At 43.4% G+C, this 22,282-nt stretch overlaps 2 protein-coding genes across 2 annotated transcripts in view; one reads left to right on the forward strand and one right to left on the reverse strand.

The window, feature by feature from the left end:
- LOC128304060 (uncharacterized) overlaps positions 1-22,282 on the reverse strand; it is a 161,314-nt gene that overhangs the window by 66,067 nt on the left and 72,965 nt on the right. The gene's annotated exons all lie outside the window — the stretch shown is intronic.
- Positions 15,912-21,742, forward strand: LOC128304061 (phospholipid-transporting ATPase ABCA3-like). The gene is made up of 6 exons (XM_053041187.1): positions 15,912-16,883; positions 16,949-18,462; positions 18,536-18,609; positions 18,671-19,023; positions 19,095-20,980; positions 21,054-21,742. Exons 1-6 carry the CDS (start codon positions 15,930-15,932, stop codon positions 21,232-21,234), a joined length of 4,962 nt encoding a protein of 1,653 aa, XP_052897147.1. The 5' UTR covers positions 15,912-15,929; the 3' UTR covers positions 21,235-21,742.

Genomic DNA, 22,282 nt, shown 5'->3' on the forward strand with positions numbered 1-22,282 from the left:
GTTGAGTGTTCGGTAAAAAACAAAACCGGTGTCGCGAAGTAAAATTCGCCTTAATGGGAGTAATAGTACGCTTTCTGAGCGAAATGGATGTTTCTCGTATTAATTCACAATTCACTGCGCTGTGGAAGCTCTTTGTCGGAAGCAATAATACAATTTTAATTAAGACCATTTGTGCGAATGTACTACTTACACAAGTAAACTTCTAGTGGTCCACATTTAGGCAACAGTAAAAGAATGTTGTTGAGCCCTGCAACACACAAAGCTGTTGCCTTCCCAACACATGCGATTGTTTGTACTGCGATGCTTTAGATGGCAAATGAACATAAATTGAAGCCCAGTTGTCCCAGTTGTAATTCTGGCAGGAAAATGAGTTTCATTTTCGGAAAAAGGCATGAAACAATGGCGGAAACGGTTGCATGATTTCCGGGTTTTTTTTTCTATTTTCTCTCCTGCCATTATCATTATCACGAAACGGGACACATGACGGCGGAAAAAAATGGGTTTTTCTTTTTCCAAACTCATCCTCGCTTTAGGTTGTTATTGCGCTCTGGAGCGATTTTCCCGTCAGTTCGTCGGGGAAGTGGGTTTTTTGTAAAATTAATGAAACTCATTCAGGAACGTTGGCTCGGAACCTTTTCTTGACACCAATTTTTGCTGATGCGAGATGCCACCACCGGACGCTAGAACTGCGGCGTGAGTGAAAACACAGTCCCGGCTTCCGTCCCGTGACCGACAGAATAGACAGGCAAATATTTGCCGATCTTGATGTCTTTGCTCGGTTCGGGCGGAAACGAAACCCCACCGATCTTGCGTTTCTTCCTTGCGGGCACAGTAGACCATTCTTCTACACAGCGAGATGGTAGGATGGTTTTCGTTTTCAGTGGCCCCGGAAGGCGAAGGCATTCATCCAGCTCGGTGCCGGAAAAAAGGCGTCAGTAATTAGTTTTTCCGCCGAACGTCAAAAGCGTGTTTGTTTGTCCCGTTTGGAAAGCACACAAGCGCCAACGTGAGTGAGTGATGGGTGGTTGGGAGGCTGCTTCGAAGAGACGTGAAGATGAAGCTTTTCCCATTGCCATCAAGAGTGTGATAAAAATCTTCACTTTCTATCAGCATGAGGGTAAAGCAGCGTTGATAAGATTGCACGATAGCGTAGCTTATTATATGCGATACGAAGATCACAACATAATCAGGATTTGTTTGAAGAATGTGAAGAGAGAGAAAATTCAAGAAATTCTTCGAAACAAACGCAAAGTGTCCAACATCGCGGACATCATCGTTATCACTGACTGTAGCCAAACTGCAAACTGAAACTTTTCTAATTATTTTTATCCAAACCGATCTTTCAAACGGACCAGGTACGAGCTATTCCATCATATTCATTTCACTTCAATGACCTCCCCCCCCCACACCGTGCAAATCCTCAGGTGCAATTACTTTGGACCACTTCGGTTTGGGAGGGGAAAATGGTTCATTCTATCCAGCAGGGTGAAAAACATTTTCCCAAAACCAACCGACCCCCGGAATTTCCACGCGGCGAAACCGCTACATTCCACGGAGATCCACGATCTACCCAAAATTTGCGCCCATGACAGTCACATTTGGCGTGTAATCATTTATCATTATTTTAAATAACTCTTTCATCAAACCGAAACCTGTTTCTGTGAAAGGTGTGACATCGGTGTGACTGGTGCAGGCAGGCTCGCCCACGCGCAACCACGCGGACGAAGATTGATTTTGAAAGCATAATTAGGGAACCGTTGCCGTGGGTTTGGTGGCAGGCGAACAAGCGCATTCGCGTTCGGATGCGGCATTTGATTAATGCTTCACGGCTGGGCAGTGTTTGTGTCACCAGCAATGGTTTGCGTGTCACGTTGGAGGTTGTTTAAATTCTGGAGGACACACAGCCGAAGGATGTAATGCAGGGTGGATAATTTAGTGAGCTTAAATTATTTGTGAAGGATGTGGTTCCGTTTCTTCTGTCATTTAAAAACTCTTCGCAGAGATTGAGCGAAAATCGTCCTAGTATGTGGAATTGTGGCTTCTTGTGGAGATAGTTGTAAAGAAATACAAGAAAACAAATCAAGTAATGGGAATTTTCTCAATTGAAGAAATCTAATTTGCTTAATCACTGATCCTCAAAAACCAAAAACTAATCATGCTAATACACTTGACGTTAGTAAAATAGATCAATCATTCTGTGTGGCACAAAAGTTTCGAAATTTTCTTTCAAATATTACCGAAATCTTCGGCGAACCTTCCGTTTTTTTCCCGGGAATTGAACTGAACTTCGCCGTAGTGGTATGAAGCAATTTAGCCGAAGGCACAAGTCACTAAAGCACATCAAAAGTTTCGGGAACATCCCGGAAGTCGTGTGTACCATGGCGAATTGCTCACTGAGAAGCCTCAGGAAGCGACGAAGCATCCAGTTGGATCTTACGAATTATATCGTTCCAAAGTCGAACAATTCATTCCGCACGCACATTTCATACATGTTGCATACATTGGGAGTTTCCAAGAACTCCGCTTAGCGCAGAAGCTTTCGTTTCATTAGAATTAATGTCTGCTCTGGTCGATTATCTACCTACTGGCCCGTGGAGTAGGTTGACCAACTTTTTCCACGAAGCTTTCGGGGTAAATGGGAAAGTACGCAGCTGACGGTGAGGTTTTCTAAATCCATCCATCGCTCACGCTTGCGTTTTAACAGAACACACGCAGTTTGTTGATGTTCCGGTGCTCGTTAAAGTTAATTACTCAACAGCTTTTCCCACGCTCCCATCACTGACGAACGGTGGCGTGGAGGAAAGCGTTATTCGATTCGCAGATTGGTGGCGGATGGCTGCGCAGGGATAATTCGGAACGATAGCGCGGGGTCCAAGTCGCAGATGTATAAAAAAATAGACTCCACATTCAGCAGTTCTAACTGCTCCACTCAGGGGAAAAGCAGTGCCCGCTGGATGATAATAATTTTCCAGTAGAAACGTTCTTACCATCTAGCACTTCTCTCGCTTTCTTTATTGTACCGTGACAGTGACCCATCAGCCTTTTGTAATTTGTTCCACGAAAGGAGTAAAAATGATTACGCCAGCATTACACAAGTACGCGAAGGATGAAACTGTGCGATACGAATTTCCAAAACAAAAAAAAAAAGCTCACCCGGCAAAGGCAGCGAAGATGTGCGAAAATTAACGTGGAAAAAGGCGGATTGTAAAAAATGTGAAATCAGACAAAATGAGAACATAATTACTAATCCGCTGTGCCTGATGGTGGCCTAAGCCTAACGAGAACGGCTTTCGCCGCTCGGATGGGCGCCGCTTGTCGATCGCGGGTGTGTGCTGTATGTATGTGTGAAGCAGCGAAGCAGATGGGTTCTACTCTCCCGTCTCCACTGGTAATAAAATGTTTAAATATAGCAGTTTTCTGCTGTAGCAAGCATACTGTTCAGTCGCTTTGGCTGCCATAATCTCGGATAATCTCAATGGGATGAAGAAGGGCAGAACGGTATGTTAGCGTACTGCTTCGAGTGTTCGAAACATCAAATGGACGAGATAAGGCTCGTGAGTGAAATGTTATACGAAGATGTTGCGTATTTTAATTGCGCGTAGCGTAGATTATGGTAAGAATGCTTGCAGAAATGATCTATAAAAATTGTTAATTTTCAAGCCAATCTTTAACATATCTTCAAAATTATTCGTTTTTTCATTTGAAATATAAGTAAATAAACCTTAAAATATTCACAATAAATATATCCATATAAAACAATAATTATAAAAGGACTAGAGTTACTTTACTTAAAGTTTAGAGACAACTAATCAAAAGAAACTAATAGCGAGTAATGATGAGATCAACCTCATGCTTATGTTCCTCAGGGTTCGACCAAGTTGAGGTAAAGGTTGTGGGTCTCATCTGGAATGGATGTGGAAAAATATGTCAGGGTGATTTTTTCTGCCAATAAAGGGCTGTTTGAGCCAATAAAAGGCACAAGTTTTCTGCCAATAAAGGGCTGTTTGAGCTGCGGTTATAGCTTTCGATTGGTTCTGTTAAGTCCGATCAGATGCCTGTTGCTGAGTGACGAAAGCACCTTGGAGGAAATGGGAAAATATATACTTTTTTATGATAAAGTAGATTCAATGAGTTGAAAACGTTCACATCAGCGCGCAGTCAACGTTCAATATATAACTCCAAATCAGAATGTTTTGACAATGTACTTATGTCTGTTGAGTCGTGCCAGAGGTTTCTTCTCATCTTATGTCGATCGTTGACTAATCTTAGGCCTAGATACGCTAGACGTCAGGCGTGATAGGGCGCAAGCAATGTTTGTTGTCAGCCTAATTTTTGGTAACACTGACGCTCCTGATCTCCTGATCCTTAGTCCCTTTCTATGCCTTGCACAACCTTAGAACTCGCGATCTCCTGTGTTTACCATGTCGCCATACCAAATCCGAGCACCGTGAACCGTTTTTGGAACCGTTTTTTTCTTTACTTGCTTTGATTTTAAATTGTCTCTAGCTGCTTTCCTAACTTGACTCTCTTCCTCGAAACTTTAACTTTACATATCCCCATATACCAACTTTCTCTCCTCTTATCCTCTAAACCTGCTTTATATCTATTGTTAGATTCTAGGTGTAAATGCATCCTAAGATTATTGTTAGTAAGTTTGTATTTTAATTAAGCTTTTAAGAAAAAGCTTTTAAAAAGATAATAATAATGAAATAAAATGAAATGAAGAGAATAGTTGCGAAATATTATCAATAACATAGATGCATATAAGAGCATAAATTGACAAACGTTGTATTAACCTTGATGTAGCTAGCAAATCTACATTATTTATTGATGGAGTTTATATTTGTCTAATTTAGGACAAATCTTAAAGCCTACATCTATCCGCTTCTGTAATGATGACAATATTTTACTATCCGAGGAACTCTTGAATAAACATTTCATCGGGAAGCAATCCTTAGCCACTGCATGATGAATTTGTTTTGTTGATTGAGCACCCGGCATTAAGTCCATCGATTTTCGATAGCCTACCACATGACGGAGCACAACCCCAACTAACCCACCAGAAACCGTTTAGCGCTAAGAACTAGCATGTTTTTGCGAGACCCAATCGATACGGAATAAATCGCCGCTCCAGCCGCATTAATAGTGCGAAAAGTATCGATGCGTGATAAACCTATCTCTCACGCCGCAACGTAGTTCCCGTCCCGCAACGCCAAGTTAATTCTGTGGCCCATCGAATGTATCTCACCCTCCCGGTGGCACAGCGCATAATGGCGATTGGCATCGTGTCACGCGTTTTACGAGTGAAATAAAACTCCATCCACCGAAACAACCCCTCCGGGGGACCTTTCAACGTGCGGTGCCATCTTGCGCGCTGCTGGAGTTGATTGCGGTTTGGGACTGCCCGTTTCGCGTATGGAAAGCATGGCGAACGAGCGACAGAGAGATAGAAAGAAATCTGTATTCCAAAATAAAGAGATTAGACGTGGCGCCACAAGTGAGGCACAAGAAAGGCGATGTGCCACATTGGAAAAGGATCAGATTCAACGACGTTCGGGACTTATGGTGTACTGGCGGCTGTGCCGGATAGCACGAGTTCGCAGTTAAAAGGCTTTCGCGGGCGGGTGCTTTCATCAAAGAGGCATACATAATTTAGCGGAAATGGTTCCTACGATTTCCGGGTGGCGTATCCCATTACAAAGGATTATTTTACGAGCGAAAACGGGAAAAGCGAGAAAAATCTCTGCTTTTGGGGTGGAAATTGCTTTAAAAGATTTCATATGAGCAGTAAAGAAAATTGGATGTATGCAAGGACAAAGCCATTAAATCATGCAGTACGGTGATGCACAGTTTCAGATAACAAAAGCACCTCGGTTATTAAGAGTAAATCAAGAAACTGAAGAGCCGATGTTAATTTTGATTGGTAGCAGACGAAACAGCACCAATATCGATTACTGAGCTTGGAATGGCTTTAACGGCTGAGCAAAGTTTAAAGTGCAATTTAAAGTTTTCCCAAAGAAAACGAGCGTGTTTTCCTTGCGATGTTCATTTAATGGTTGCACAAAGAACAAAAAAAAATAAGTTAATTGCCACGTGTTCTGGTTAATTAATAGCGAGCTGCTTAAGTCGAGCTTTGGCAAGGCCTACTCTAACGACAGTTTGAAGCAATTTCGGTTCGAACGTTAAACGGAACAGCAGGCGGCGGAAAGTTTTCCCGCTAAAAGGCTCGGCTTCCGTGCACGAAGATGCCACCCACCCCGAGGGGGGGTTAGTGGTACAATTGTTATGAAATCATTAAAACTTGTGCGGTTTCGCCGGTGTTTCGGTTCGCAATTATGAAAATGATCGGTACTGTCTTTTGGGGCTGGAAAAGCCTTGCCCAACCCAGTAGGTGGGTGGGTGCTGTAGAAAATGCAATCAATATTTCGACACCCGGCAGTAAAAGTTTTTACCATGTGCACCACCCACATAACGGTGTGACCTCTTGCTATTCAGAAAAGAGATGTCCCAAATTGGGTCATATATAAAAAGGAAAATTAAGTTAACACCTCCTCACTGCTGGTGCTGTGCAGCGCTTCAGATCGATAAGAAAGCCAGCGGTTGATTGTGATAGCATACAGCACAAAAGGGTGAAACAAAAGAGAAGCTTTCCGATACGATCGGCGAGAGAAGCATCGTCAGATGTTTCACAGCAATAGAACGTATGTGGGCACTTACTTTAATGAATATGAAATTATTCTCCGATTCTGTGTACAGCAAACACAGTGCGGAAAAAGCAACCAACAAAAGACACGAAGCACTATGCTTTTCTTTCCCCTTTTAATCCCTGCAGAGTTTCCCGAGTTTTCCTCTCGAAATCGATTACATTGCTGTTGTCGTTGTTGCATTCTGTTCTGAACCCGAACATTCCAACCAGGAATAGCACGAATCGACGATATCCAGCCCTCGGCATTTCGGTATCGTACTTGAACGCTTCACAATAGAGAGGCACACTTTCACGCCATTTGCCCAAAATTCTCCTTTCATCAGTGAAGGTTCGATCTATGGTGGCTCCCCGGTACGGGTGCTTCCATTTTCCACGTCCCGTTCGCAATGATTTTCCATTTTTCCGCACCAATTTCCCGTAGTTTACGACTGAAAAGCCTGGCCTTTGCTAGGATGGTTTATCAGCGGAGGAAAAACCAGATAAATAGGCTGAATGGAAGCAAAGATAATATTTTACTAGAGTGGTGAAGCAAACTATCGTCTCCGCATTTTCCAGGAAAATTCCACTTTTCACGTTTCCCTCCCCGCTTGGTTGGGAAATGTTTTCTTTACCGGCTTGGGGAAGTGTTGCGGGTGTGGGTGAGGTAAATAATGACATTTGGCCCCGTAATGGGTTCAATAAAATGGATGGGTTTTGTAGAAAGAAAACGGTAACGATCGTTTATCATAATGCACTTATTAGTTTTGTTTTGATAATACAAACTTTTAAGTGACTGATTGGCTTGGTAAGGAATGTTGAATAATTTTGAAAGAGAAGAACAATTTAAATAGACCGCTTTTAGAATGTATTCCTACTTAATATTATTTTGAATAAGAACAACAAATATAAAAGTGTTTTATAAGTCATAAGTGTTAAAGGATAAAAAAATAAAAATATATATAGCTTACTGAGCAACAATTAAAAGTGAAATATAATTCACTGAAAAGTGAAAAAGAAGCACAAATTAAATGGACTGCTTTTAGAAAGTATTCATGCTTAATATTATTTTTAATAAGAAAAATATACATAAAAGTGTTTTATAAGTCATAAGTGTTAACGGATAAAAAAATAAAAATAAATATAGTTTCACTGAACAGTGAGAAAGAAGAACAATTTAAATAGACTGCTTTTAGAATGTATCCATGGTAAATATTATGTTTAATAAGAAAAATAAATATAAAAGTGTTTTATAAGTCATAAGTGTTAACGGATAAAAAAATAAAAATAAATATAGTTTCACTGAACAGTGAGAAAGAAGAACAATTTAAATAGACTGCTTTTAGAATGTATCCATGGTAAATATTATGTTTAATAAGAAAAATAAATATAAAAGTGTTTTATAAGTCATCAGTGTTTAAGGATAAAAAAATCAAAATAAATATAGTTTACTGAACAACAATTCAAAGTAAAATATATTTTTGTAAGAAGCAAAGATACTAAATCTTTCAGAAATTAAACCAAAGACTGTTAAAGTACATCTTCAAAACCAACAGCTTAAAATAAATGTATTCAGGGAAAATCTTTCACTTCATGTAGTTATCCAAATTTGTTACTCTGACGTTCACCACAGCTTCATCCAAAGCCGATATCGAGTATCTTAAATCTATTAGTAAGTTTTTTTAACTTTCGCTTACAGATCCACCTGCTTCTACGCCTGCGAATAGAATCCCGTCTAACGAACACCGACATCCACCACCGGGAGGAAATTTTAAGCCCGAACGAAAACACCCCACAAACAATGGCTTAACTGTCGATGGAGCAGCCTGGTGGCTGACGGGTTGTCGGACAGGAATTTGTGAAGGATCATGCGGTGAGTCGTACGGTTTAATCTATTTGCCACCACCACCACATACACACCGAAAAAAAACAACACTACTGCATTTAACCGTAACCTTTCGCTGGAGAAAGTATTAACTACGTCCAATGCAATACACCTGCAGGAACCACGAAACGAACCAGGAAATCTTTAGGGGGCTCTTGCAAATGGAAGTCTACGCCACGACGAGGCCTAATCCATCTCTAATCGGATTGGAGTTTTCCCGTACCCGTTTTTGGTACGTTGGGTGACGTATGGGAGGGAATGAAGTTCCTTGTGCGATCTGCTCCAAGTCCGATCCGTTCGATCGCCTTAGCAGCATGGGCCAGCTAAAACTATCCTAATGATTCGAAGGCTTGAGTTTGGTGTGCACCGGGAATATGTCCTTGTGAAGTTTCATCGAACGTACCAGCACAACTGCGTCCATCATTTATGCCCTTTGTGGACGCACGTGGTGACGGTGGATGTGAAATAACCAATTGACCACCGTCCTCCCCGATCCCAGAACCAATCCGGATGAAAAGCTTTTACGGCAAATTGATTATTTTCCTTTGTTTTCCACGTAATGTATCTCACGCGGATCCAACCTAAGCCAGTCTTAGGTAAAGATTTTCTAGATTTAATATCTCCACCCCGTACGCCCACGACGCATTCCCTCCATTTTATTGTGCCGATAATTAATGTACGTTAAAGCGTGATAACTTTGTCGATAAATATTTACCACACTTCCGGGCCGGGAAACGTGGACGCCAACCACGCTGATGGAATAACTGGTTGTTAATTGATTTCGTTGCCTCACCGAACGGCGCGCCGTATGAAAGGTTTTGTTGTCTGCGGTGAGTGAAGAATTATGTAACAAAATGGCCGACAGTCAGTTGACGGGTGGGGGGGGGGGGGGGGCGGTTTCTGGTGCGCCATTTCGGTTAGGACTTGTGAAAACAAGGACGTGCGTTCGCCTATCATCCGCCGTAAAGCTAATCGCCGTAATAAGAGCGAAAGCGAAACATTGTGTGTGTGTTGAATGGAAATTAAAATGAAAAGCTTTTCTCCGATACCGGATTCCTTTCCCTTACCTGTGCTGAATGAGCATTGTGCTAATCATTAGTCAGCAGCAGCAGCAGGCAAAGGTAGGCTGATGCCAATTGATGCAAATTATTATGATTGATGAAGCCTTATTCGCCAATTTGGCGATTGTTTATTGCTGAACAATGGCCGTTCCGTTATTAAGTGGTGTCCATTGATCGAATTGTCAGTCGAGTCGGTTTTAATGAGAATAAATCGTTGTTAGGGAGGTTCACTTCACAAGAGCTTTCAGATGAATTTTGGGATCCCAAGATAAGAAGATAACAAGAACGAGGCGAAGCTTTCTACTTGATTTATCCTAGTTTGAACGTAAAAATGTCGGATTTCTTCAAAAGTTTATATAAAAAAACACAAAGTACTCTTTCAGGTCTCAGGACTAATATTAATGTGGACACTAGAGATGAGAATAATCACTCTTTTCAATGATTTGAATCAGAGTAAAAGAGTGGGTTTAAAGATATGAAACCTTTCAATCACTCTTTTGAGATTCATTAAAATGTATTACACTGGATAATTCACCTTGATACCGAAAACCTGGAAATTAGATTCGTATTCCAATACGTTATGAAATTAACCAGGAATGCAAACTTGGAAAAATAAATCGTATATTTATTTAATTCCATTATGACGGCCGAGGACCGTGTGATCAATTTTTAACAGTCCTTGTTAAAACAAAAAAACAGTTTAAACGAAATTATATTTTTACTGTGGTTTGCAATAAACAATTTTGATGGATGTTATTGGCAAAGCCAGCTGAAAAATAAATGTACAAAAAATATGTTGATATTAAAACAAATTATATGTGAAAAATTTATAAAGAATAATTAATCACACCTACAGAGTTATTTTCATCATCCAAAAGGAGTGATAAAACAGTATTACTCACTCCGGAGTGAATTTCTAGTCGGCACAAAGGGTGACAGTGATCATAAATGCAAAAGAGTGGTTAAAGAAGTCATAAAAACTCTTCATGCTGATTTATACTCATTCACTCTCGCGAAGGTTTCAACTCACTCACTCACTCTTACTCAGCGGGCACATCTCTAGTGGACACCACTAAACAAGAAATACCTTCAATTAAGCTACTATTCGAAGCCGTACAATTAATTCTAAAAAAATTCGCCAAAATTCTGCAACACTTTTATCGATCTTCGCCAGCTTTCACCAGAGCTTGAAACGTCCCCGATTACGTGGGGTTCGCCATAATGTCGATCATAAAATCGACCACATTTAGATTGCATGCCAGAGCGCTTATCACACAAGTGTGTGCATATTTATTGCCGGAATGTGCCGATTAGATCCGGCCTAAATGATCTGTCTGGTTGCATGGTCGCCGTGCTGGAGAGATAAATTGCGCTCTTTGTCTCTGTGCGCTGAATATCAGCTGGATGTGTGAATAATAAGCATACGCGGGGTGGATTATATATGTACGGGCTCGGGTTACATAAAACATCCCATCGATCTGGGCACACCAACCAGGCCACCAGGAGGAGCCTCGTGTTCGTGTGCTTAACAGAGATTACAAAACTGTGCTTTAAAACGAGCGATAAAATGTTTTATGCATCGTACGTTTCATGGAATGTGGCATGTGTGTCAGCGAAGGTTTTCCGCGTAATGTTCCGCCTTTCTTTCTCTAGGCCCCTAGCAAATTGGGATGTAGATATTGAATGCAATGAATAATATAACAAGCTAATGCATGATTGGAGCATTTTTATGGGAGCTTAATACTGAGAAATTTTCTTTTTTTTTACGATAAATTACCGCAGAGCTACTGAATGGTTGCATTACTGTAATTAAAAGGACGCTTCGTGCAGGAAAAGCATAACAATGAGAAATGTCAGCAGAATCGAATCGAGGGCGCAATATCGATGCCGGAATCAACTCAAACCAAGTCAAGATTATTTGCAATGTACAGGCAGTCCCCGAGATACGCTATTATAGGGAACCGCCATAACCTGGAAAAAATTCGCGTAACTCGAATTTCCGTGTAAGTCGAATCCTGGTGCAATTTGGTTTATACTTCAAAGTCAGCGAGTCGACTTCCTTCTCTGGACTTAATTTTTTCCACCAAATCAGGCGATTTTAAGAAAGAATACATTAAAATAAGTTAGAATTTGACCAATTTTCATCTTTTTGCTAAGATTTTGTACTATAAACTAGCTCATCTGTCAAACTTCCAAAAATCGCGTATCTCCGAATCCGCGTATAAGAGGAACCGCGTATCTCGGAGACTGCCTGTACCTGCACTGACTAGCATTCGATGAATCATCAATGAGTAATTCGCCCCGTACTTGATCAACAAGTACGATGGTGTAGAAGATTTTTCTCGAACAGCTTTAATTGTACAGTTGTTGGAATTATGCTACTGCTTTTAATGTTTTTAAAGCCATAACGAACGAGACCAACATTGCTTTTAATCTCTTCCAATGAAGCAAAGCTTACCATCTCAACAGGTTCCAGTGCTAAAATGAAGTAAAAGTGCGGAACGGCAAACCTCCAAACGGTCCATTAGTGGAAAGCTTTTTTTTTCACAACTCTGGTTGGAAAACCTTTTAAAGTAAGGCCGTTGCAACATGTGAATGTGAGCATTGCATCTGTTATTGCACTTAAATGCAGCTTCCATGGCTTGGCCAAACAAGCGTTTCGCTACGGAATACTTTCGGAAAAAGCTACCGGTACCGATGGCACACATACATGCACACGGAGAAAAGCGTAGCCAGGCGAGCAGGCTGGACCTTATCACACTACGCGCCACCAAACACACATGCAACCGATCGATTTCTGTCGGAACTTACCGTTCGGTAAGTTCCGGCTGCCGGAAGCAGACAGGCCGTGTTTCCGGTACGGATTGCAACCACCCGGCACACCTGTACAAGCTCGATGTAGTGTGTGTGTGTGTGCGATTGTACGGCTCGTTTGACAGTAAGGACTTCCGTTTCGGTGGTGCACTCGTGCGAATACTGATAAGGCATGGAGGCAAACATTCACCGTAGCAAACAGAACTGGAGCACCTACGACGAGGCGCAAGAAGTAGCAGCAGAATTTCATAGTTTGATTATTCTATTATTGAAAATTGCATTCGCTTCTCGTTACCCAATCTGGTCAGCTTCCGTTCCTTGCGTTGGCAGCGGCGCAGCTGAAGTGCGCGAAGGTGATGAAGTACGTGTGTGATGAATCAATTGCTCTGCATCATTGATGCGTTTGTGTGTCGATTGGTCGCAGTAGACGGGGTGCGGTGTTTTAGAGCACCGAAATGGAGCATTGTGTTTGGCCCGGGAGCTGCCAAGCGTGTTAGGCCGCTGCCGGTGTTTATGTACGGCAGCAGCGGAGGGTTAATTTGTTAGTAGATAGCAGACAAAAAACAGGATGGAAATCGAACAATCTGCAGCTTAAAGGGGCTTAGTTAAAGCCGAATTGAAGCTCGACCTGGAAGGGATTCTATCGCCACGAACGTATTGGATCAATTAGCGCATACCGGACAATGTCACCCTCGGTAACCATACGACAGCCACACTGGCATAATTATGTCTAACCTTTCCAGCTTCCCATTTAATTACGCCGGGATGTGGTGTTATTGTGGCGAGATAAAATTCACAGCCAATGACACAATTTTCCCCGCTTAGTTTGTGTGTTTTAATTAAACAGCTATATGGGTGGGATGTTTGCCATTCAAAGCTCTTTGTTTGTTTTGCTGGTTTGAAGTAATAATATGATTGTTTATCATTATATTAGCGATTGCTGCAGTATACCGGGTATGAATAATGTATTCTAAATAATTAAATAATCGCTACAAATATACGCGAGAGCGTTAAAAATAGAATTGAATACCATGGAAATTTATACTCATGAAAATTAGTACAAAAGCTTATTAAGTGCTTTTTAGCTAATTTCACGAAGTGTGCCATGGCAGGGCATTAAAATTCTGGGAACTTTTGGTTGACGAAAGTCACAATCGGATCTAAAATAATTTTATAACGAATGATTATTTTGAGTTCTGAGTTCTATTGGTTCTTTTTTAATAAATTAATTTATTAAATTTTTACTCTTCTTAACTTAATTTCCGTAATGAGTTCCAATAATATTCCATACTTGCATATATCTGAATAAAAATGTGTCTTAGATCAACGTAGGCAAGCTAATTTTGACTTTACCAAATATTTATTCCTGAGTGCCCCATGTGTGTATCGAAATTATTCAATTGTGTTTCCCACCTGGTTAATAGTTCTACAGATTTTTTGAGACGATTCGCCTCGTCCGAAAATACACGAAAACAATGAAAATGTCAATTAAAAAAATGATTCCTTCATCTTGACACCTTGGCACTTCCGTCTAGAACTTTCTCACCACCCAATCGAGCCTCGCACGATCAAATGCTCTCAAATGGTTCCATCCGGTTTCCGGTGGCCGTAAAAATGAGTCACACTTTGTTGTGATTTGATTCTCCCATACCGCAAAATCGCAACCCATCGATAAGGTTTGCAATACGCCCCGCGCTTAGTCAGTCACATGCAGCCAAACGACGCGCCCGTATCGTTTCGTCAATGAATAATATCGATGGCATTACGCTGCAAAAACTGCGAATACGTCCATGGAACATGAGATTGCATCGCTTGCCACGGCGATGCTGGACGGCAAAAAGCTTTCACAAACTGATTGTCTTGGACTAAAGAAAAGCGCTTGGCGCTACCATCTTCATGGTGTTGTTTCGCGATACCATTCGGTCGCTAGAGATTAGTCGCCTTATCGATTGCCAAAACGGCCACCTTCTCGAAACATATTGGCTATCAATGAAAACCGGATAAAACCAACTCAGGTCGTCCACACGTGTGTATCATCCCCCGGTGGTGTGTATTCTTCCAGGGGGCTTACTTTATTGGGTTATAAAGGGACCCCGAATGGCCGCGTGTCTGACTGCGGGGCTGTGACTCAATCTTGGGGTGTCCGCTCCGCTTCTTCCAGCTGTGTTTATCTTATCACGATGCCGGGGAACCAGTATTGGTCGTGTGCTCGATGTGCGGCCCCACGAATGCTTGGGTTTTGATTGCCGGAAGGGTACCCAATTTCCTGGCCGAGCGATACGGGCAAAACATTCGCGCCCTATGCATATCTCGTCGAACAGATACAGACATACACATACAGACAGAAGAAGACAATTGATTATCACACCTTCATATATAGATAAGCTGGATGGTGTTGTTATAACAAAAAGCACGTTATAAGTGGTGCTGTTAGTCACTGCGAATCGAACGTTTCCCGCAGGTGAATCTCTCGGAAGGAGGATCAAATTTTTACAGTGAAGTAGGAGCAGTGCATTTAAATCATCAACGGTATGTAGTGCAGTTAGATTTGGATCATAGAGATAATGCTTTTGGTGCAATTGTTTGTGAAGAAGCTGCTGACATAGAGTTAATAGTGTAATTAGTGTAAAGATGATAAGTTTGTCTAAGCAAATTTCGTCGTGAGTGCTTAATGTTAAGAGTGAGTCAAACATTCCACTGGATGAAGATATGAAGGTTTGATAAACGTTTTCAAACCGTAACATTGTTAATGACATACGTGACAAACGTATTGTGTAACGCGTAAAACGAAGTGCTTAAGTAACGAGCAATTAGTTTTGGTCGAGTTTAGTGACTCATCATCCGTTGTTCACTTCGTTACAGCAAAATGGACACGTCAGTAGAAGCGGTGCTGACTATTAAAAGACAGAATATTGTTGGTGACAGACCTCTAACGATCACACTGAAGTTAAAGATATCCCAAAGTGTCTCAAGAATAAATGTTTGCAAAATATTAAAGTGTAAAAGTTAACGACTTATATAAACAACAAAAAGATTGAAGAGAGAAACTCAATACAATGCAAGTATCTCTGTAGTGAAAACGCATGGAATTCTAACTAGAAAATAAAGACCATCAAAAAATTCATTTCAATGAGTTCGGTTAATTACACTTGTGACAATTTGACAACGTAAAGTAGTTTTTCTTCTTATCTATCCAATTTGTTTTGTGATAACATAACAGTTTACTATCTAGTAAAGTGTAACAACGCACTTAAACAAATCCCTTTACGAATTCAATTCATCATAAACGAACGTTGAACTGAAGTCCCAACTCGTCTCGAAAAATTCCCATCGAGAAATCAGTGCGATCAGTCACAAGACCCAGTTATCATTACGGCCACGCCAATAGTGATAAGAGTTGATTCTGGTTATAAAATCACACACCCTGTAATTGATGTGTTTCCATCCCTTGTTTCTACAGTGTCGCCGTTTGGGGGCCGATAGACAAATGGCAACGAGCAATTGGGAGAAGTTTGTGCTTCTCCTGTGGAAGAACTGGATCCTACAGAAGCGCCACTACATTCAAACGCTGTTTGAAATTCTAATACCGGTACTGTGCTGCTCCATTCTGCTGCTCGTGCGCGGACTGGTCGATCCGGAGTATGTCGATCGCGACACGGTGTTTAAACCGCTCGAAACTGACCGGCTAACGCATCTGGCTAAAATGGCGCAGGAGAAGAAGTTCGAGTTTAAGCTTGCCTACTCGCCCCGGAATGGTTTGCTGGAGGAGATCGTACAGAACGCAGTGCGATCGTTGAACGCGAATGATCCTGAGGCGCGATTAAGCTATGCGTCGTTTGCTGATGCGCGGGAGATGGAAAGCGTACTGGTGGAGTCGACATTTTTGGCGGGCGTCGAGTTCGACGACAGTTGGGCCAGCTGGACGATGGGAGACGCAGTGCCGGATAACCTGACGTTCGCTGTGCGGTTTCCGGCCGAGCTGCGAAACGACGAGTTCCAATTTTCGAACTGGGTTACAAACATGCTGGTGGTACCGTTCTCACCGCGGTTGCGAAATCCGGAAGATGACGATGGTGGCTCTCCGAGTTATTACAAGGAAGGATTCCTCGGGATACAGGGAGCCATCTCCAGGGCATTGCTGGAACGCCGGCTAGCTGGTGTCGCGTTGCCGACGGTACATGTGCAGAGATACTCGTACCCACCGTACTACGATGATGCGATTCTGGAGGCTTTGCAACAGCTGTTAGCGCTTATCATCGTCATATCGTTCTTCTACACCTGCATCAACACGGTCAAATACATCACCATCGAGAAGGAGAAGCAGCTGAAGGAAGCGATGAAGATTATGGGCCTTTCCAATTGGTTGCATTGGTCGGCATGGTTTGTGAAGTGTCTCATCCTGCTGACGGTCTCGCTTTCACTCATCACGCTACTCCTTTGCGTAAGTACCAGCTGGAGATAATGAAGCGAAGCCAAGCGTTTGATTAATCGGTGTTTCTCCTTCAGGTTCCCTTTAGCTCGGCGGCCATCTTTGAAAATTCCGACTGGACGCTTATCTGGTTCTTCTTCTTCATATACAGCATCAGCACGATCTGCTTCTGCTTTATGATAAGCGTGTTTTTCAGCAAGGCCAACACGGCGGCCGGTATTGCCGGGTTGCTCTGGTTCGTTTCGCAGCTCCCGTTCAATGTGAGCCAGCAAAACTACGACGAAATGGCAACGGGCGCAAAGATAGGCATGTGCCTGCTCTCCAATTCCGGCATGTCCTTGGCAATGTTTCTGACCGTTCGGCTCGAGGCAACAGCGGTTGGACTGCGGTGGTCAAATCTTTTCGAACCGGCCACCATCGATGATGGTTTCAACATTGGGCTGGTGATCATTATGCTGCTAGTAGACGCGGTGCTTTATCTGCTGATCGCGCTCTACGTGGAGCAGGTAATGCCGGGCGAGTTCGGTATAGCACGACCGTGGTATTTCCCCTTCACGAAGGAGTTCTGGGTACGCAACCGGACTCCATCGCGTGACACACTGTTTAATCGCGAGGAGCAGAGCGCCACTACCGATTCCCGCTACATCGAGCAGGATCCGGCTGGGTATGCTGGAGTGGAAATAAAGCAACTTCGCAAGGTGTACAAAGGAAACAAGGCGGCAGTGGATGGGTTGAATCTGCGGATGTACGAAAACCAGATCTCCGTATTGCTCGGACATAATGGAGCAGGCAAAACGACGACCATGTCCATGTTGACCGGTGTCTTCTCACCCACTTCTGGGACGGCGCTTATCAACGGGCACGACATCCGTACCGATATTGAGGGTGTACGATCATCGCTGGGGCTTTGTCCACAGCATAATGTGCTGTTCGACGAGATGACAGTGGATGAACATTTGAAGTTCTTCTCACGCCTCAAGGGTGTGCCGGTGCAGTCAGTCGGTGAAGAGATCGATCGGTATCTCAAGTTGCTCGAGCTGGTGGACAAACGTGATGCCCAATCGCACACACTGTCCGGTGGTATGAAGCGAAAGCTTGCCGTTGGCATGGCACTATGCGGTGGTTCGAAGGTGGTACTGCTCGATGAACCCACCTCCGGTATGGATCCGTCCGCCCGGCGTGCCCTGTGGAATCTACTGCAGAAGGAAAAGCAACATCGCACGATGCTACTATCCACGCACTTCATGGACGAAGCGGATGTGCTGGGCGATCGGATAGCGATCATGGCGGAGGGCAAACTGAAAGCGGTCGGATCGCCCTTCTTCCTGAAGAAATCGTTTGGCGTTGGATATCGGTTGATCTGCGTGAAGGATGCACGCTGTGACAAGCAGCGCCTGTTGGCTATACTGCGGAAGTACATCCCGGACGTTACGATCGACACGGACATCGGTTCGGAGCTATCGTTCGTTTTGAAGGAGGATTATATTGACGTGTTCCAGCGGCTTCTTGAGGATATCGAACAGCAAATGGATAGCTGCGGCATCACCAGCTACGGTATCTCGCTCACTACAATGGAGGAAGTATTCTTGAAGTAAGTGTTGAGGAGTTGTTTGAGAAGAATTGCATTTAAAGTGTAATAATTGTTTGTTTTTTGTCTTACCCAGAGCCGGTAGTGACAGTTTTGATGAAACGGGAACTCATACAAACGGTGCTGTTGTAGAGACAGGCAGTTCAGAATGTAAGTGCGCTTAATGAGATGTTTTCGAACAAGAGTTACTAAGACGGGTATCTCCCTGTAGATGCATTAGAACGACTGCACCTGCTGACCGGTAAGGAGCTCCTGTTGAACCAAATACAAGCGCAGCTGCTCAAGAAGTCTTTATCGACCGTACGCGCCTGGATTCAGCTGGTGATGATGTTTGTAATTCCAATATTCTTCGTCTGCATGACGTTCATCATCACGAGAAGCATCTCGGCAGGAAACGATCTGCCCGCACTGGCGATCAACATGGATGCTTACGCTAAATCCATCACAGTACTGCAGGGTACGAACGGTGATCCGGCAAGGGTTGAAGCCTTCCAGAATATGTTTGCAGAGCAAGGCGATCTAGTCACGATCGAGGAGGATATGACGGAGTACATTGTGCGCAAGGTAAGTTTCTCTCGCTTCTATCGATTAGTAGGGGCCGTGAAGGCTTTAAATTCCATGTTCTTGCATTCCAGTCCAAAGAGGACATAGCCTCGGTAAATACGAGATATTTCGTGGGTGCTACCATCGCCGGCGGTTCATCGTACGTGGGTTGGTTTAACAACAAAGCCTTCCACACGGCACCGTTGGCCCTGAATCTAATATACAACGCCATCCTGCAGGCCCAATGCACCGAGTGTCGGTTGCATGTGGTGAACAAACCGCTTCCGTATCGGTTGGACACGCAGCTGGAAAAGCTCAACACCGGCCTGAACGCCGGGTTTCAGCTAGCATTCAACACGGGCTTTGCGATGGCATTCGTGACGGCGTTGTACATCATGTTCTACATCAAGGAGCGCACGTCGCGTGCCAAGTTGCTGCAGTTCGTCAGCGGTACCAACGTGACCATGTTTTGGCTGCTTGCTTTCATGTGGGACTACACACTGTTCGTGCTGAACAGCTTGGTTTACATCGCAACGGTGGCCATCTTCCAGGAGGAAGGCTGGTCGACATTTGAGGAGCTGGGGCGAGCGTTTCTGCTGCTGCTTTTCTTCGGATTTGCTGCCCTGCCCGTCACGTATCTGTTCTCGTTCCTATTCAGCGTGTCAGCCACCGGGTTCGTACGCACGATGTTCGTGAACGTTCTGTCGGGTGCTATATTTTTCACCACGGTCAACATTCTCAAGTTTAAGGGCATTGATCTGAACGATGTGGCCGAGGGCCTTGAGTGGGTGTTTATGTTCTTCCCCAACTTTATCCTGAGCCACGGGTTGAACAACCTAAATGCGGCGTCCAGTACGGCGAACTTATGTAGGAAGACTTGCGAGCTGCTTGGTCCTCTGTGTGACGTTAACAACTTGTGCGCGAACGATGCACGTTGTTGCGATCTGGAGGTGTTCTCTTTCGGCAAGGTTGGCATCATACGGAATCTACTGTTCTGTCTGTTGATTGGATGTGTCAGCTTTGGATTGCTGTTTATGCTGGAGTATGGCGTACTGCAACGAATGTTCCGTCGGACATCCAAGCCTAGCCCATCCGGAACGCCTAACCACCCTAGCAGCACCGACGTAGATTCGGACGTGCTGGATGAAAAGCGTCGCATACAGAATCTCAACCGAAAGGACATGGATGGACATAACTTGCTGTTGCGCGATGTGACAAAGTATTACGGCAATTTCCAAGCGGTAAACAGCCTATCAATTGGCATCAACCATTCAGAGTGCTTCGGGCTGCTGGGCATCAACGGGGCCGGTAAGACCACGACTTTCAAGATGATGACCGGCGATGAGGAAATTACGTCCGGTGATGCTTGGGTAAAGGGTATCAGTCTGCGTACGGATATGAACCGGGCACATCGTCAAATCGGGTACTGTCCACAGTTTGACGCACTGCTGGAAGATCTGACGGGCCGCGAAACATTACGTATTTTTGCGCTACTGCGAGGCGTACGAAAGCAAGAGGTGAAAAATGTGTCGTACATCCTGGCGGAAGAGCTGAACTTCACGAAGCATCTCGACAAGCGCACGAAAGCGTACAGCGGGGGCAACAAGCGAAAGCTCAGCACGGCGTTGGCACTGCTTGGTAATCCATCGGTGGTGTACTTGGACGAACCGACCACCGGTATGGATCCGGGGGCAAAGCGACAGTTCTGGGATGTGATTTGCAAGATTCGTAATTCGGGCAAATCGATTGTGCTGACGTCGCACAGCATGGAAGAGTGTGAGGCCCTATGCACCCGGCTAGCCATCATGGTGAATGGGGAGTTTAAGTGTCTCGGTTCGACGCAACATCTGAAGAATAAATTCTCCAAAGGATTCCTGCTAACAGTCAAGGTAGCACGGGGAACTTCCGAAGCGCAGCAAAAGCGTGTCGCCGGTGTGAAAGACTTTGTAATGAGTCGCTTCAATGGGGCAGTGTTAAAGTGAGTATTTTGGCTGGGTGGTCGAAAGCAGCGCCTATTTCCATAACGATATTTCATTGTTCAATCTTTACAGAGAGGAATACGAAGATTCGCTCACGTTCCACATACCGGTGACGGACCTGAAATGGTCCCAGATGTTCGGTCTGATGGAAAGCTCCAGACAGTCGCTGGAAATAGAGGACTACGCTCTCGGTCAAACGTCGCTCGAACAGGTGTTCCTGTTCTTCACCAAATATCAACGTCTTACAGAGTAAACCCCTCTGTGACTGTGGCGCGTCTCTTTAATTGAGACTAGCAACGACAGACACGAGACACAAACGAACAAACATTTTGAGAAATATGTTGCAAAGTAAGCAAAAGCGATGTTTGTTTCAACGACAAATTAAAAAGGGGGTGCACATTAAATGTTTGTAATTTATTGTAAAAAAGATTGTAGTAAGAAAGCAGTAAGTTTAGCATGAAATAATTTAATACATCGCAAGTCAAGGTTGTTATAATGTAATCCGTTGTTAGATGTAGTAGACATTGATGACACAAAAATCAATGGCAGTAGGCCGGTTGGACGGTGATTCGTAAACAAATCTAAATTTAGCTGTCACATCCATTGCTTTTTGAGTGTTGTGAACATTTTGAACTATTTAGAGGTAAGAAAAGTAAATAAGTAAATTCCACTTACGAATTGTGTATTAACGAACAAATTTAGCGAACAAAAGTTAGGTGCATTATAGACGTTTTACCTGAAATGAGAAAAAGAAGGTTTCAGCAATTAATTAAAGATGAATTCTCGTGATTAGTAGGTGAGTCTGAATTTCATAAAACATTGTAAGTAATTGTCTGTTCATTTTTTCATGATACATAATTTGAGCCTGGGTGATATGATGGATAGAGTTGCGCCGGTGATAAGAGGTTAACGTATCTAATATTCAAGTACCATCATACACCGTCAGATATTGGGCGAGGACATTTACATGCATGTGTTTTAATATTCCTCCCCACGCCTAATGGCGTTGACGTGGAGTGAATAATACACACCTATCCGTTATAAAGTGTTGCTTTGAATAAAAGTACCGTGGAATGCCGGAGTGGGGCCAGATGGTGCCGGAAGAAACTAAATGAACGTTTGCATCGTAAAACGACGGCCCCAGTAGTGTCAACGGTAAAAGGGGTCATCGATCGATTTCTTTAGGAAAAATCAATTTTCCAAAAGGTCACTACCGTTGGTAACCTTTGCTGCGTGTGGTAAAGGACATTGGTGTGTTATTGGAATAGTTACCCACACACGGATACAGATTGCCGGCTAAT

The sequence above is a fragment of the Anopheles moucheti genome, chromosome 3 (assembly GCF_943734755.1).
Source record: "Anopheles moucheti chromosome 3, idAnoMoucSN_F20_07, whole genome shotgun sequence".
Classification (NCBI taxonomy): Eukaryota; Metazoa; Arthropoda; class Insecta; order Diptera; family Culicidae; genus Anopheles; species Anopheles moucheti.